The sequence below is a fragment of the Panthera tigris genome, chromosome A2, assembly GCF_018350195.1.
Source record: "Panthera tigris isolate Pti1 chromosome A2, P.tigris_Pti1_mat1.1, whole genome shotgun sequence".
In the NCBI taxonomy this organism is placed as follows: Eukaryota; Metazoa; Chordata; class Mammalia; order Carnivora; family Felidae; genus Panthera; species Panthera tigris.
In genome coordinates, this window is record NC_056661.1 from 59,038,504 (window position 1) to 59,053,974 (window position 15,471).

The 15,471-nt window shown below is 55.1% G+C and overlaps 1 protein-coding gene across 8 annotated transcripts in view; it reads right to left on the minus strand.

Moving 5' to 3' along the window:
- The window catches only part of CFAP100 (cilia and flagella associated protein 100), a 51,847-nt gene that overhangs the window by 21,145 nt on the left and 15,231 nt on the right, over positions 1 to 15,471 (minus strand). For 6 of the 8 annotated variants that reach the window (XM_042962486.1, XM_042962511.1, XM_042962501.1 and 3 more), the window contains 10 exons: positions 12,381 to 12,481; positions 9,641 to 9,833; positions 7,384 to 7,451; positions 7,133 to 7,296; positions 6,843 to 6,923; positions 6,194 to 6,375; positions 5,782 to 5,814; positions 5,580 to 5,706; positions 1,504 to 1,552; positions 1,267 to 1,418 (listed from right to left, as the gene is read on the minus strand). In XM_042962486.1, coding sequence (XP_042818420.1) covers positions 1,267 to 1,418; positions 1,504 to 1,552; positions 5,580 to 5,706; positions 5,782 to 5,814; positions 6,194 to 6,375; positions 6,843 to 6,923; positions 7,133 to 7,296; positions 7,384 to 7,451; positions 9,641 to 9,833; positions 12,381 to 12,481 — 1,150 coding nt within the window. Of the gene's footprint in view, positions 1 to 84; positions 920 to 1,266; positions 1,419 to 1,503; positions 1,553 to 5,579; positions 5,707 to 5,781; positions 5,815 to 6,193; positions 6,376 to 6,842; positions 6,924 to 7,132; positions 7,297 to 7,383; positions 7,452 to 9,640; positions 9,834 to 12,380; positions 12,482 to 15,471 lie in introns of those variants that run through there. The other 2 variants (XM_042962535.1, XM_042962516.1) reach the window with 2 other exon arrangements.

Genomic DNA, 15,471 nt, shown 5'->3' on the forward strand with positions numbered 1-15,471 from the left:
TCAGATTGTTTATTTGTGGCATATATTTTTATTTTTTTATTACTTAAAAATTTTTTTTTAATGTTTAGTTTTGAGAGAGAGAGAGTGCTCATGCAAGTGAGCTGCATATATTTTAAAAATATATATTTCTCAGAGAGAGGGGGCTGGATTCATGGAAGTTAATGTCTACAGGCTATGACTCTTCTGGAAATAAAGTGTTGGTACTCAGGGATGGCTGAGCAGGCTACAGACCAGTGAGGGGACAGCATCTCTGGGATTCTGCTATGCATGCATGTGTGTGTGTCCTCTCGCCAGGTTCCTGGAAACCGGGAGGCTGCCTGCGTCTCCCCAGCTCATCTCCCCCTCTGTCTCTGCTACCCTCAGCTTTTTGGGAAACACAATCTCGCCTGAGAACCAGTAGTTTCACAGCACCTGCAGGAGATTCTCCGCGGCAGAACACGGGCCAACAAAACATGGATACTCAAGAACATGGCTAATGTGGGGCATCCGAGTCTTGGGTGGGCTTCTTCCTTACTTCTTTGCACCTGCTTTCCCTCTGCCCAGAACCCTCTACCACCAGATCTCTGTGCAGCTTCCCATCGCTCAGGAAGAGCCTGGTTCAAGTGACACTTTCCCCAGGAGCCTCCCCTGTCCCCCTCCTATCTGCCACCACCCCTACTTCAGCCTCCCTTTCGTATCATTGTCTGTGTTCCTCTTGCACATGTCAGTATCTCCACGTCCAATCCATGAGCCCGTCTGCCTGTCTCTGTCAAATGTCAGTTCCATGAGGCAGGGCCTGGCCTTATCCTTGGAGAGCCTAGACCTGGGCCTGACCCAGAACGGGTGCTCGGTCAGTGTTTGGGTATGAAGGGATGATTCCTCACTTCTGACAGGCCTGATACAGCCCAGCCCTGCTGGGCCTGGCGTCAGCAGAATGCACCTGGACGGGGGGGGGGGGGGGGGGGGGCGGGGGGGTGTCCTTCCTTGAAGCCTCCCTCTGACTTGCAGGCTGCTCCAAGGGAGGGGACCAGCCCCATGTGGCTCCACCCACCTGACCTCTTCCCACCCCCCCAGCCCCTCTGCCCAAAAGGACATGCCCTCTCCCCAGAATCAGGCTTCCTGTGGAGCTTTCCAGAAAACTAAAGCTAGGGCAGGGCCAGGGCCCTGGATGGGGAAGGTGGGGGGCTGCCATAGCCCAATTCCTAGTGGCATCCCAGGGTCCCAGGATGACAGCCAAGGCCGGAAGCTTCCCCTGCCCTGCCCAGTTGGCCCCAGCAGGAGACCTACATGCGGATCTGGGTGTTTTTCAGGGTGCAGTTCAGATCCTCCAGGGTCTCCTCCATCTCCTGCGTGTTCTGGATGAGCGACAGGTTCTGCTCCTCTAGCTTCGTGAAGATGTCCAGGAGCTGCTGGGGCTCCGTGAAGTATAGGTCCAGCTCCTGCAACCAGAGCCATGCGTGTGGGCTGGCCAGTCGGTGCAGGGGGACCGGATTTCGCAGCCCCACCCGGAGCGTGGCCACTGACCTCCCCGTCGCTGCCTGAGTCCTCAGTCATAGTGGTGGTAGAGTCTGACCTGCAGAGAGATGCAGGGTCAGGACAGCAGTGACCTGGTGCACAGAGATGGTGGTCATCTTCTCCCGCCCCAGCGGTGAAGCCGCCTGGAGTCACCAGGGCACCTCCCTGCTCCCTATGTCCTCGTCCCCTCCTTCACCCTGCCAGCTGACCAGGCAGGGGCACTAGCCCTCCTCTTGGCCCCACAATGGTCACTCAGCAGTCAGGGGACTGTTTCAAATTCAGTTAGTGCATGTCACTTCAGACAGAATAAAACTCAGCCCCCTCCCTGGAACCTGCTGCCCAGGGCCCCTGCTGCCCCCCTCGCCTCCTTCTACTCCTGAAGTTCCCCTGCTCCTGCATTACCCGCCCTCTTTCTGTCTCTCCGGGTGCTGACCTACCTCAGGGCCTTTGCACCCACTGCCACTGCTAGGGTTGCCCCTCATTGACCATTCTTCTTCTTCTTTTTTTTTTAATGTTTATTTATTTATTATTATTTTTTAAAATTTTATTCTTTTTTTACGTTTATTCATTTTTGAGACAGAGACAGAGCATGAATGGGGGAAGGTCAAAGAGAGAGGGAAACACAGAATCTGAAACAGGCTCCAGGCTCTAAGCTGTCAGCCCAGAGCCCGACGCAGGGCTCAAACTCATGGACCACGAGATCATGACCTGAGCCGAAGTCGGACGCCCAACCCACTGAGCCACCCAGGCGCCCCTTTAATGTTTACTTTTGAGAGAGAGAGAGAGAGAGCGAGCAGAGTAGGGACAGAGATAGAGACACAGAATCCAGCCTCTGAGCTGTCAGCACAGAACCTGATGCAGGGCTAACACTCATGAGCTGTGAAATCATGACCTGAGCCTAGGTCGGATGCTTAACCCACTGAACCACCCAGGCACCCCTACCTTCGAGGAGACACCTTCAGGGCCTTTTCTGCCCACCTCCCCTATCTAGATATGGCCTTGGCACTTGTCCTTGATGGTCCCACTGGGCTATCCTGTGACACTCGCAGCACCTCTGATGGACCCTGAGCACCCCACAGGGGCGGGAGCTCTCCCAGACCCTCGGGGGTACTGGAAAAATCGTGGGCTTTGAGCACTCAGCGTGGGCCCTGGAAGGTCCTGCTGGGTGGGACCCAACGCCAAATGACTTCCAAACCTGCTCTCATTGCCCCTCCTGGCCTGCTTCGGCCTGGACCCCTGCCTTCAATGTGCAGGTTCTGCTGGCTGAGAAGCAGGTGGGGCAGGCTTCTAGCCCGAGGAGCCTGGGCTCCACCCCTAGGAACCTGGGCTGAGGCTCATGTGACTCCAGGCTCTGACCCACCTGACATGGGGAGGTGATAAGTGCAGGGCTCTGTGGGAGCCCTGAGGGGGAACCCTGGAGGGCTTCTCAGAGGAAGGGCCACAGGAACAACCAAATCACTCACCAGGCCTGTACCTCACACCAAATACATTGATGTCCCTCTGGCGAATGAGGAACATGGGGCTTTGAGAACTAGCCACCTGCCCCATGTCACCTGCAGGGCACTGCTGGCCCATAAGGTGCCTGAGAATCTGCCTCCAGATGGATGTAGTCTGGGGGGTAGGCTGGACTTTAGCTCCCACTTGCCCTCTCAGCTGAGTGCCTTCTGCAGCCCACAACCTGCTCAACTGTACTCAGTGACCCTGGTCACACGGCTAATAGATGGAGGGACCCAGAATAGTGTGATCCTAGACCTCTAGTCTGAGGGACTGCCCCAACAAGGGGCCTGGATGGTGGGAGCTCCAGGGCTGAGGGCAGTCCCAGTAGAGGAAGCATGCAGAGCTAAACCCCCCGGAGCATCTGTTCAACACCAAACTGTAAACAATAGCTCCCACTGGCGAGGGTTGCAGGGATAAAAGTGAACCCGAGGCATGTGCCTGGCCCACTAACGGTGGCCAGTCTTCTTCACAAGGCAGGACCGTGACACATCAAGATGAAAGTGAGCTTGGAAACCGGTAGCACTCAGGTCCCCTTCCTGCCTGAGAAGCATCAGCTGGGGGACATGGGAGGTTGCGTAGTGAGAGCAAACATGTAAGGGGGGGTCATCTGCATAGGGGCTTGGCCCTCAGGAGCAGGTAGGGGACGGAAGCACAGGAGAGGGTTGTCAGGCTGTCGTAGAGGAGGAAGGACAGAGGCTGGTACACCTAAGGGATGAGAGAAGATACAAAGGAGAGGGGTGGGGAGGCTGAGCCCCCGGGGCCACCTCCATACTGTTTTCCAGAGTGGCTGCACCAGTTTGCATTCCCACCAGCAGTGCAAAAGGGTTCCTCTTTCTCCGCATCCTCGCCAACATGTGTTGTTGCCCGAGTTGTTCATGTTAGCCATTCTGACAGGTGTGAGGTGGTATTGCATTTAAAAACTACCATTTCTGGCAATGCAGTATGGAGGTTCCTCAAAAAATGAAAAATAGAACTACCCTACGACCCAGCAATGGCACTACTAGGTATTTATCCATGGGGTACAGGTGTGCTGTTTTGAAGGGGCACATGCACCCCAATGTTTACAGCAGCACTATCAACAAGAGCCAAAGTATGGAAAGAGCCCAAATGCCCATCGACAGATGAATGGATAAAGAAGATGTGGTATATATATACAATGGAGTATTACTCGGCAATCCAAAAGAATGAAATCTTGCCATCTGCAACTACGTGGATGGAACTGGAGGGTATTATGCTAAGCGAAATTAGTCAGAGAAAGACAAAAATCATAGGACTTCACTCATATAAGGACTTTGAGAGACAAAACAGATGAACATAAGGGAAAGGAAGCAAAAATAATATAAAAACAGGGAAGGGGACAAAACATAAGAGACTCATAAATACGGAGAACAAACTGAGGGTTACTGGAGGGGGTGTGGGAGGAGGGATGGACTAAATGGGTAAGGGGCACTAAGGGATCTACTCCTGAAATCATTGTTGCACCATATGTTAATTTGGATGTAAATTTAAAAAAATAAAATAAAATAAAAAAACAAAAAAACTACCATTTCAGTGGCCTCATCTCCTGATCTGTTTGTCAAGACACTCTTTTATTTTTTAAACGTTTATTTATTTTGAGAGAGAGAGGCCGAGAGAGAGCACAGGGGAGAGGCAGAGAAAGAGGGAGACAGAGAATCCCAAGCAGTTTCCGCACGGTAGGTGCGGACTCAATCCCAGGACTGTGAGATCACGACCTAAGTCCAGATCAAGAGTCGGATGCTCAACCGACTGAACCAGCCAGGCATCCCAAGACACTCTATTATGAACTAACCATGCCAGAATACCGAGAATGGAAGGGACCTACGATAGCCAGATCTGAACAGGACATGGCAGGGCAGCCGGAACTCTCTTGCCTGTTGGCTGGAGCATATAACGTAGCAGCCATGGCAGGTCTTTGGCAGAAGCCGCTAAAGCTAAGCATCTACTCACCTCGTGAACCAGCACTCCCACTCTTGTTTCCAACAAAAATACTCATGCAAAGAGTGCTCCAACATAAAAGTACCGGAATGTTTGCAGCAGCTCTAATCAAAATAGCCAACAATTGGGAACAACCCAAAAGGCCACCAATCGTAGAGGACCTGGAGAGTGGGGCTTCGTGCGGTGGGGCACTAGGCGGCGACTGCCAACAATGCCTGCTTCTGCGCACGATCACGCAGGCATGCAGCAGAGACGAGCCAGGCCCAGAGAGCATTTTATGTAAAAACCCAGACTCTGGCTTCTCTTAAAAGGCTCTGACACTCCCTGCACCCACTTGCCTGCCTGCATCCGTTTATATTTGACTGTCTCGTTTTAGCACCCAAGTGGGCCACCCCAGACAGAAGGTTACCAAATCGGACAGAAATAAAACGGTTTAGAAAACATCTCGATCTTGGGGCTTAAGTCAGACTATACACCCTTCAAGCTGGGAACAGCCCCCTCGTCACGGTCTCACCCTTCCCGGAGAGGCTGGGCTTGTCCTAGGCACCCCTGGCCTGGAGCCACTTGGGAGCAGTCCCCAGAGGGCCCCAGCCACTACCCCAGCCTCCTTGCCCTACCCCAGACCCACTCACCCTTTGGCGTTCAGCCCACTATACACACTGGCCTGGCTTCTATGCTGGAGGTTCAGGGTGCTGGACGGGATCTGCCCCAGCTGCGCCACCTGCAGGAACTTCCAGGACTTCTTTGGGCCCTGCCCCTCTGGAGAAAAAGAGGGATGGTTTTCACATGCCCCAGCCTGGGGCAGGGCCCCTCCAGCTTACGCCAGCCACGTACCTCTGGAGCCTGTCTTGCCCTTGGTCCCTGGTCCTACAGGAAACAAGGGAGGGGTTTCGGATGGCTTCCACTGGAGCAAGGCCTTCAGCAATACTGCTTGAGGGCACAGGGTTCCCTGGGGCCCTCCCAACAGTTTCAGAAAGGGCCCCCACAGTTTCAGGGCCCTCACACAGTTTTAGGGCCCCCGCAGTTTCAGAAAGACCTACAAGGGAGGAAAGCCCCTTGGGTCTGAGTTAGAGATGGCCCTGTCTTCCCTGAGGGAATGTGTGGGCCCTAAGGGGCAGCTGCTGCCCCTGGCTGGGGCTTTACAGGCACTGAAGGGGCCCAGCCTGTGGCCTGGACACCTCCAAGGCCACTGCCAGCAGGGTACGGGGTCTGGGTGGACCCAGGGAACTACCTTCTTTCCTGTTACCTTTGTCCCGGATCGTGGAGTGTAAAGTGTTCTCTATGGGGGGCTCAGTGACCTCCTTGGCCTTTTTGAGAGCCAAACGCTTCTCCTCCCTCTCTTTCAACCACTCCTTGGGCGACAGCTTGTACAGGAAGTCCTTGTAGGCCTTGTAATGCTGCAAAGTGTCTTCAAATTTGGAGATCTCGCTGGATTGGGGAGGGGGAGGGGAGGTCAGCTTCCTCCTCGTGGGGAGACCCCTCCAGAGGGAACTGCCTCTGCAGCCTGGGTAAGCCCAGAGTGCTCCTGGCTCTCCTGGGGACAGGTGTGCCTGGGAGAGGACACCAGCCTGCTGGGGACCGACGTGGGTCACACCTCCACAGGTATAACCCTCTGTGACTTTGGACTTGCAGCTGACCCTGGGGACCCTGGTCTCCAAGTGAGCCTGCCTCCTGGTGCTGTGGCCTTGGGAAAGTCACTGGATCTCTCTTGGCCCCTGTCACCTACTCTGTAAAATGTGCAGCTGTGTCCCGCAGGGCTTTGAGTCCCTGAACCACTTAGGTTTGAGAGGCAAAGCCACGAGGTCTGCCCTGCGTGGGGGCTTCTTTTGGCTGGGGGCGAATGACAGAGGGAAGTGGCGGCAGGCCAACCTCAGTGGCTTGCCCTCCGCGCTCACCTTTTGATGTTCATGATCTGGGTGGTCAGGTCCCGGATTTCCAAGATCTTCTCCACCTTTGCTTTGGTCTCCTTCTCAGCCCTGGAGGTGGGGATGGGATGGGGGCAGGGGGCCAGTCGCAAAACTGTTAAAGGGGGCATATACACTGCCCTGGGGCGGGGCGGTGGGTGCGGGGAGCTGCCAGGGTCAGGTGGTGGGGGCAGGGGATGGGGGGCAGGCGGGCTGCAGGCTAGCGTGGGCGCAGGTGCTCAGGCCCCATGAGCACTGGGGGGCCCTCCGTGTGGGCTCACGCTTTTAGGGCCTGCACCGAGCTGCGATCATTCTCCCGGAGGAACTCCTCGAACAGGGCGGCGTCATTCTCCAGGGACCTTTCTGCCCGCTCCAGCTCTGCCTCCTCTTTGGTCACCAGCAGCTCCAGCCGCTGGATCTCCTGCTGCTTCATGTCCAGGGCGTACTGAGGGCCACCAGAGTGGGAGTCACACCCCTTACTGGGACAGCCCCCGCCTGGCCCCCCCCCCCCCCCCAGCACAGCTGGGCCAACCTGGATGCGGAACATCTGACGCTTCTGGTTGATGTAGTTGTTCAGGTTGTCAGATTCCATCTTCTTTTCTGCAAAGAGAGGAGAGGGGCGGGGTGGGCAGGGTGAGAGAGACCCAGGCCGGCCGGGATACCTCTCCAGGCACCTGCTCTGCTGTGAGGCCCAGGTTGTTACAGGGACTCTGGGAGACTGGGCTCCGTCTCTAGCAACAGGAGAGGAGGCTCTGTGGATATATCACACTCTCCAGTGCTGGAGATCGGGCCAGGTGGGAAGTCCTTTCCTGAGTCTGGCCTGAGCCTCTCCTGCCGTAGTACTCTTTTCACCTGGAGTGAGACTCTGGACAGCCCTGCCCAGGAAGTTTCACCCAGCTGCACCTAATAATGAAAGACCTATTGGGCCAGGAACTGCAAAGGGATGGGGAGAGAAAAACAGGGCAGCATGATCTCTATTTGGGGTGCTCTAAGTCCCCAGGATCCAGTTTAGATAGTAGCTACGATGAGGGAGCATAAGGCAAGCTGATAGGCTGCAAACATTCCCCACCCCCCCCCCCCCACTCCCTGCCCAGGCGGCCCATGAACAAAGGAAAGGGGAAAAACAAATGGTTAACTGATAGAGCATCACAGTCCTTCGGGACCTAAGTCTCCATTACCCCTCCATAGCGATGTGGGAAACAAAGGCAGAAGGAAATGGCAGAACTAAATTTCCTTATAACCTGCCGCCGCCCATTGACAGATACTTGAGGCAGGCAGAGTAAGTTTCTCCAGGAGCTGTCTTAATGCTACTGCTTTGCTAGAGGTAAAAACAACCTTAGCTTGACACTAGCTAGGCCTCCAGTATCCTGTGAGTCTTCTTTAGCTCATGAAAATCTCACTGGAAACTTCCGCTGGCCTCTACCTCCCCCAGTGTCTCCTCATGGTCCCCGGGCAGCTCTTCCTGCCCACAGGTCCTGTCCCCGTGCTTCAAGAAAATCACCCTTTTGCACCAAAGACGTCTTCAAGAATTCTTTCTTGGCCTTTGGTTCCGGGCCGCATGGGCCCCACTATCACCCCAAAAACCCTCATCAGCTAGGTCTACACACCAGGCGGGAAGCAAGTGGGAGAAAGTTAAGGTGGGCCCCTGTAAGATCTTCTGGAGCACAAGCAGAGGGCAAAGGGCCACGGGATCCTCTTTCCCTGGTCTTTCTGGAGAGGAAAGCCCAGAGACGTCCTGACTTTGGAGAGAGCAGGAGCCAAGGAAAGGACAGCAGAGCCATGTGGCTCTCTGCCTCATCTCTTAAACCCTCTCCGTTCCAGAAGACCTTAGTGTGGTGTAGGAGTGGTATTTCAAGCCTAGAAGCCTGGCAGAGACCCAGCTGGGCCTCCGCCTCCCTGGCCCATCTTGTGGGAAGGCCCTTCCCTCAAGGAGACCCAGCTCCTCACTGCAAGTCAAATCTGGGATACCGACAGGTCTGGTGCCTAAACCTGCTGGGTCCAGTCTTTCCACTGAGACCAGCTTCCTCTCCCAGATCTTGGAATGGAGGGTAGAGACCAAAAGGAAAAATGTGCAGTTCTGTGTCTCTTCATGCAGAGCTCGGCACACATACTGTCAAAGTGAGCTCAGGGGCTTTGTTCCCCCAAATAACAAGCCACGGGGTCAGGGGGTAGAGGCTGGGGGGTCTCGGATTAATATTCACATTCAGTACACCAGTTGGGTTCCAGGACTCTATCATCTGGGCTGGTAGAGTATTAATGCTGGTACTTAAGATTTCCTACTGGGTCATAAAATTAATAACAGCTCTCTCTCTCTCTCTCTCTCTCTCTCACACACACACACACGACTTCTGTGTAGCATCTAAAGACGCTGAATCCCACAACCCACGAGGTCGCCACTGTCATCAGACCGGAGAGGAAACTGCCGTGCAGAGGAGGCGAACACCTGGCCCAGGATGGCGAGGGCATTCAGTGCTGAAGCTGACATCTGAACCCAGGGAACCTGGTTCCAGACTGATGCTCTTTCCCTCCACCATATTAAGGGACTATATTTTATATGGGCGCAATCTGCCTTCACGTGCACGGGAACCTTCCGAATGCAAGCAACGTTGGGATTCAAAGGCTTTTAGATTGGCAGTCCGGCTGGAATTCATCCCTGTGATGGAGGGAGGCGGGGTCAGACACAGAAACGACCCTCCTTCCCCACTGCACCGGAGCCCTGCCTCTCCGAGCACGTGAACAGCACTGCGCGAGACCCGAGGTCAAGACCCGACGCTGGGGAAGAGGGCCACCTTTGGTCATGGAGAGCTTCCACGCCGTGTTGTCGTGGAAGGCGCGCAGCCGCTCCGCCTCGGCGCGCACCTCCTGGTCCTGCATCTCATCCTCCAGCTGCAGCTCGCGACGCAGGCTGGTGTGCTTGGCCAACACTTTGGACGCGTAGGTCATCTTTTGGTGCATCCGCAGCGTCTTCTTCTGCTCCCGCTCCTGTTGGGCGGGTCGGCCGGGGTCGGGCGGGGGCGGCCACCACTTCCACCCCCTCCCCCACCGCGCCTGGGACCAGCGTCCTCCCATCGGCGGCGACGCCTTGTCCCTGGGTCGCACAGCCTTGAGGGGACGCGCATGCGGCGCGGGGAGTTAAAGGGGGAATTGCCCGGGGGGCGCACTTGGGTCAGGGTGGGGGTGCGCTTGGCGGGGCTGAGCATTGCTGCGCTCAGAGGGGGCTGCGGAGCTGTGTGCCGGGGAAAACGCTCCTGGGGGCTCTGAGCACAGCTCCCGGGGTGAGAGGGCAGTGGGGCTGAGAGCGGGGGTTAAGGGCGAGGTGGGGGTGGGGTTGCCAGATTAAGTACAGGATGCCGAGCCAGGTGTGCATTCCAGGTCAGTAGTGCAGGGACATACTCACTAAGCGATGGTTCCTCCTGAAATTCATTCACACTATTCTCATATTCTCATATTGTGATTTGCTAAATCGGACACACCGAAGGTTCCCGGAAGCTAGATCTTGTGAGTTTCCAAAAGAAACTGGAAATCCTGAGTTTGGTCTGCAAGCTCAGTAGTCAGATCTGGCGGCGGCGGGCAGGTCGCTGGGGATCTGCTCCTCTCCACCCAGCCTGGCCTCCAACCTGCCCCAGCGTTGCTCCCGTCCCTGAGCCCTCAGCTTGGGGGGACCCCAGGATGGCGTGGGGATGGGGGCTTTTCTTCCCTGAGAACTAGTGCAGGCCAAAGGCCCCCTCAGGGGAGCCCAGCCCTTCCTGCAGCCCAAGCCCTGGGGGGTTCTCCACATCCTTCCATGGCCCAGGCACCTCAGCCTGCAGGATCAGACAGGCCTGAACAAATCCTCTTCTCTTCATCTGTCCTTTCCCCCGGGCTGCCAGGTGCAGCAATGAATGCAGCCTCTTTAGAAAGCTGCTTAGGGAAACCACATCTGTGGCAGGACCCAGCCCGAGGCCCCTAGATTGCACCTCCATATAGCAAAGCTGGGGAAATATCACCTAGACTCCCAGTGGCAGAGGGTCTGCACTTAGAAGAAACTGGGCAGCTGCTTGGGGTCAATGTGACATTGGGGGGGCTCTGCTGGGGTGCGGGATTGAGGGGGGAGGGCTGTGCTGGGGGGGGCGGGTGCCATGTTTGGGGGGTTTAGGAAGAAGGCAGAAGCGACCATGGAAGCAGGGCCAGGCTGGGAAGAGATAATCCTGCCCTGGAGGAAGGTCTCTAAGTCCGTCAGAGAAAGTTGTGTGTGTTTCTGCTGTATTTGCCCACTTAGAGGCCTCACAGAAGTGTGTGCTGCTCAGTGTGGCTTTGTGGGAGTGTCTCCTTCCAGGGCATGAGTGGGTGCACAGCATGGCAGCAGGATGGGGAAAACACTGATGGTGGCCCCCACAGAGCTTCTAGGCAGTTGGTGGGGCAGGGAGGTCTGAGTAGGGGCTGGAAAACGTGCATTTCCTTTTGTGTCTTCGGTTGGGGTCTCGGCCGGAGCCAGTTCTCCGAGGAATCTCAGATACTGAGCCATGAGTTGAAGTAGACAGAGTCAGCCCGGGAGGGCTGGTCATATGCATGTGCCTGAGACCGTGTCCCAGAAACCTGGCCCATGCTGAGCACTTCTCAGTGAAGATGCCCACTGGTGAGTCCTCCCTGAGCCTGGCTGCAGTGACGCTTGCTTGCTCCAGCCATGCCACGGCAGGTGGGAGTGGGCAAGTGGGCTCTTGGGTGGGGAGGCAAGACAGACTATGCTGGGGTGCAGACAAGGCGCGGGCCGGTGGAGGGGGGTCCGGGGCTAGCTCAGGGACTCCCAGGTGTTGCTGAGGGCCATGCATATGTGTATGTGTGTGTGCGCACGCACACACATGCATAGGTGCATGTTTGTGTGTGGATTTGGCCTCCAAGAATTCCCACGAGAGGGATTGTGCAAGGCTGGAGCAGTTGGAGGGGCGGGTCTCCTGGGAGAGGCGAGAGGGGGCCTGAGGTCTGAGACGGGCCTTGAAGGACAGGGAGTGTCAGGAGGGTGGCATCTCATGCAAGGGACAGCAGAAAGACCTGGTGGCTGAAGCACAGTGGCCACAGCAGCTTCCAACAGCCCACTCTGACAAGGCCCAGGAAGAGTGGCGATGAAGCTGGGTAAGACAGTGGGACAGGTCAGAGATTGGAGAGCTCGTCAGGGTTTCGAGTTGATTTTTTAAAAATAGTGAGGGGCACCTGGGTGGCTCAGTCGGTTAAGCATCCAACTTCAGCTCAGGTCATGGTATCACGGCTCATGGGTTCGAGCCCCGTGTGGGGCTCTGTGCTGACAACCTGGAGCCTGGAGACTGCTTGGGATTCTGTGTCTCCCTCTCTCTCTGCCCCTCCCTCACTCACCCTCTGTCTCTGTCTCTCTCTCTCTCTCAAGTATCAATAAACATTTTTTTAAAATAGTGAACCATTGACTATTCTAGAGTGAGAGAGTGACCTGAGGAAAGTACTTTTCTGAGAAGGGCAATCTGGGTCTGCGTGCATGAGGGAGGGAAGAGTTGCAGGCAGGCCTCAGTCCTGGATACTCACTAGGCGAGACTTATTCCGCTCCTGATCTCTGAGCAAGAAGAAATCCACGTCTCTAGACATGTGGAAAGGATTAGCCGCATGGTCAGGAACAATCTCGGGCACTGGGGAGGGAGATATCTCATTGGAGAGACGAGCCAGCTCTTCCAAACAGGTGGTCTGTGCCTCTGGAGTCCTGGTGCCCTCCCAACCCAGCATGAAGAGCTTCCTTGAAAGCGTGAGCAGGTGTCGAATGTTCTCTTGGATCCAGCTGTGCCTGAAATCCAACCCTGGACCTTCTGACTGCAGAAACTCACCTGTCAGGTTTAACCTAGGTGGGCTTGGGCTTCTGTCCCTGGCATCTGAAAGAGGCCTGGTAAACACAGCCCCCAACCCCCCCCCCCCAGTCTCAGACATGTGGCCCTCTGTCCCCTCTCATTTAAAGTCCCAGGAACCCCTATTCTGCAGAGGGGAGAAGCAGGAGTGGGGAAGTAATGGGGCCAGATGGTCGGGGAGGCCCAGTGACTCCAGAGCAGAGGCACCTGCCTGCGGAGGGCAATGCCCTGTCCGCAGGATTCTCCACAAGCCCCCCAGGGGGAGGCTGAGTTTGGGGACGAGTGACGGCAAAACACCTGAGGCCTGGGGAGGCAGGGCAGGACTTTGAGAGATGGGAGCTGCCAAGGACCCTAATTTTGCTGCTCCCCCCACCCATTTGGGTAAGGGTTAGGTTCCCACTGCTCAGCTCAGCAGGGATCAGGGAGGACAGAACCCAGAAGCACCAAACTAAGGTCTTAAAAATATGGTTGCTTTCTCCCACATCCTCCATTTGGAGGACACAGCATTCGTTGTAAAACAAACTAAAGCATTCTTGGAAGCTAAAGAGTATAATAACAAAATAATTCCTCCACTTCAAAACAATCGCTGGTAATATTTCTGGGGGTATTTTCTTCTAGTACATGCTAACACCTATTTTTAATAATTTCATATCTTCTTTTAAAAAACACTTGACCAGGGTGCCTGGGTGGCTCAGTCGGTGAAGCATCCAACTTCGGCTCAGGTCATGATCTCATGGTTCATGAGTTAGAGCCCCACATCGGGCTCTGTGCTGACAGCTCAGAGCCTGGAGCCTGCTTTGGATTCTGTGTCTCCGTCTCTTTCTGCCCCTGCCCCATTCATGCTCTGTCTATCTCTCAAAAGTAAATAAACACTTTAAAAATTAATAAAATAAAAAAATCTTTAAGAAAATAAATAACTAAAAACACTTTACCTTCAGCAGCTGCCTGTGAAATTACTAATTCTTTGTGGACCTGTAGGCAAATGTAAAAGGCTGCGGTAATGCATGATTTCATCAGGACCCGTTGCCGGGACATGTGCAGCAGCCCGGGAGCTGCCTCGGACACCCCGAGGCACACACCCGTGTGCCCCCACGGACTGGGTCTTTGCAACTGATTTCGGGAAGGGAGAACAGAGGCCAGGGGCTGTGAGCATTTCCAGACTTCGAAGTCTGATGCTGGCCTGCCTTTCCTGTCTGTCTTATTTCACACCCTCACCAGCAGAAAGGGGATGCTGTGAAGGGGGGATTTGAAGTTCTAAGAGACTCAAAATACCGCCGCACAAGAGTCCTACTTGTCAACTAGGAAGAGTGGAGAAACTGACAGACTCCACCCTGCTCAGGCCATCGGAGGGAACCAGGGCGGAAGCCAGAGGGGTGGGCCGTTTCTAGCCAGTGCAACCCCAGCATGTCACCCCGGCGGTCCGCCAGGACCCTTCACCCACACCTGTCCTGTGGAGGTGTCAGGAAAGCCCCAAGTCCACAACATCTTTGTACTATTCTTTCAACTTTTCAACTGGTCAAAATAGTTTGAAAACGAGTGAGAAGAATAAAGAAAGATTATCCACTCCTGGGCCCAGCCAGGAGGAGGAAGCAGGTAGTCCATTCTCAGCCGGGCTTCTGGAGAGGAGAGCCCGTGGGAGGGGGGGCGCCCAAGATAGGGAGAGGTCACGTGGGTGGTAGTCACACAGGTGGTGGATGGGAGGAGAAGGGACCGGGTTTGTGCAGGTTTGGTTTGGAGTCGTGCACTCTTGTCCCACACCTAATCACAACTTTCTTTTATATCCTTTGATTCCGACACAGGGGTTCCAGAAGAGACTGCCCAAGGGCCTCTCTGTGTCAGGTGGCCGGGGAGGTGGGGGGAGGTGGCGGGGGGAGGAGGTCGGAGGAGATGGTGCCCTGGGCATGTGGCTCGCCTCCCTCACCAAGCCACCCCCTGCCCCCAGAAAAGACATAAGTTTAGAAATTGGACACAGCTCCGGACAAGAAGGGGGGAGTCTGGCAGACAGGGAGTGTAGTGTTGGAACTGGGGAGGCAGCGGGTCTGGGGTTAAGTGGGGAAGTGTGGCCCACTGGGCTGGGCTGCGGAAGGAGGGTGTGCAGGAAGTGATGGCTCTGGGTGCAGCAACGGGGGTGGACAGAACTGCCACAGCTAACCCCCTCCTCACATCCTCATGCCTGTCTCTCTCACTCCCTGCATCTGCCCAGCAGCCCCGGGCAGAGGCATCTCCCTAAATTCAGAAGAGTGAGGACTGAGCCAGAGTCGGAGTCTTTATGTCCCCAAACTGGCCGGTAGCACGCCTGGGCTGCATGTCCCGTGTCCCCAACGAAAAGATTAATTACAATAGTTAGCAAGCACTGAGCACTTAACCGTGGGCCAGACTTGATTTTCATAGCAATCCCATGAGTTGGGAATTCTTGTTACTCCCATTGAGGAAACTGAGGCACAGAGAGGGAAGCAGCTCACCAGAGGCCACAGAGCTAGAAGTAGCTATGTGGAGATGGGCTTCCAAAAACAGAAATTGCATTTGCAGTCCTGCAAGTAGGGAATGTTTCCGAACGGCTAACGGTTAATGTATTAATGTGAAGATGAGCCCATGATCAAGGATGGCAGTCATTTGGAGCAGATCATTCCAGAAAGGCAAAGTCGGTTTGACATTTAGAAACCAATCAATGTAGTAACCCCAATAACAGAATGGGGAGAAAATTATATGATCTTTTCAAGAAATGCAGTGAAAGTATTTGATACAGTTTGAAACTGATTTTTAATGAGAGTCTTAGCAAC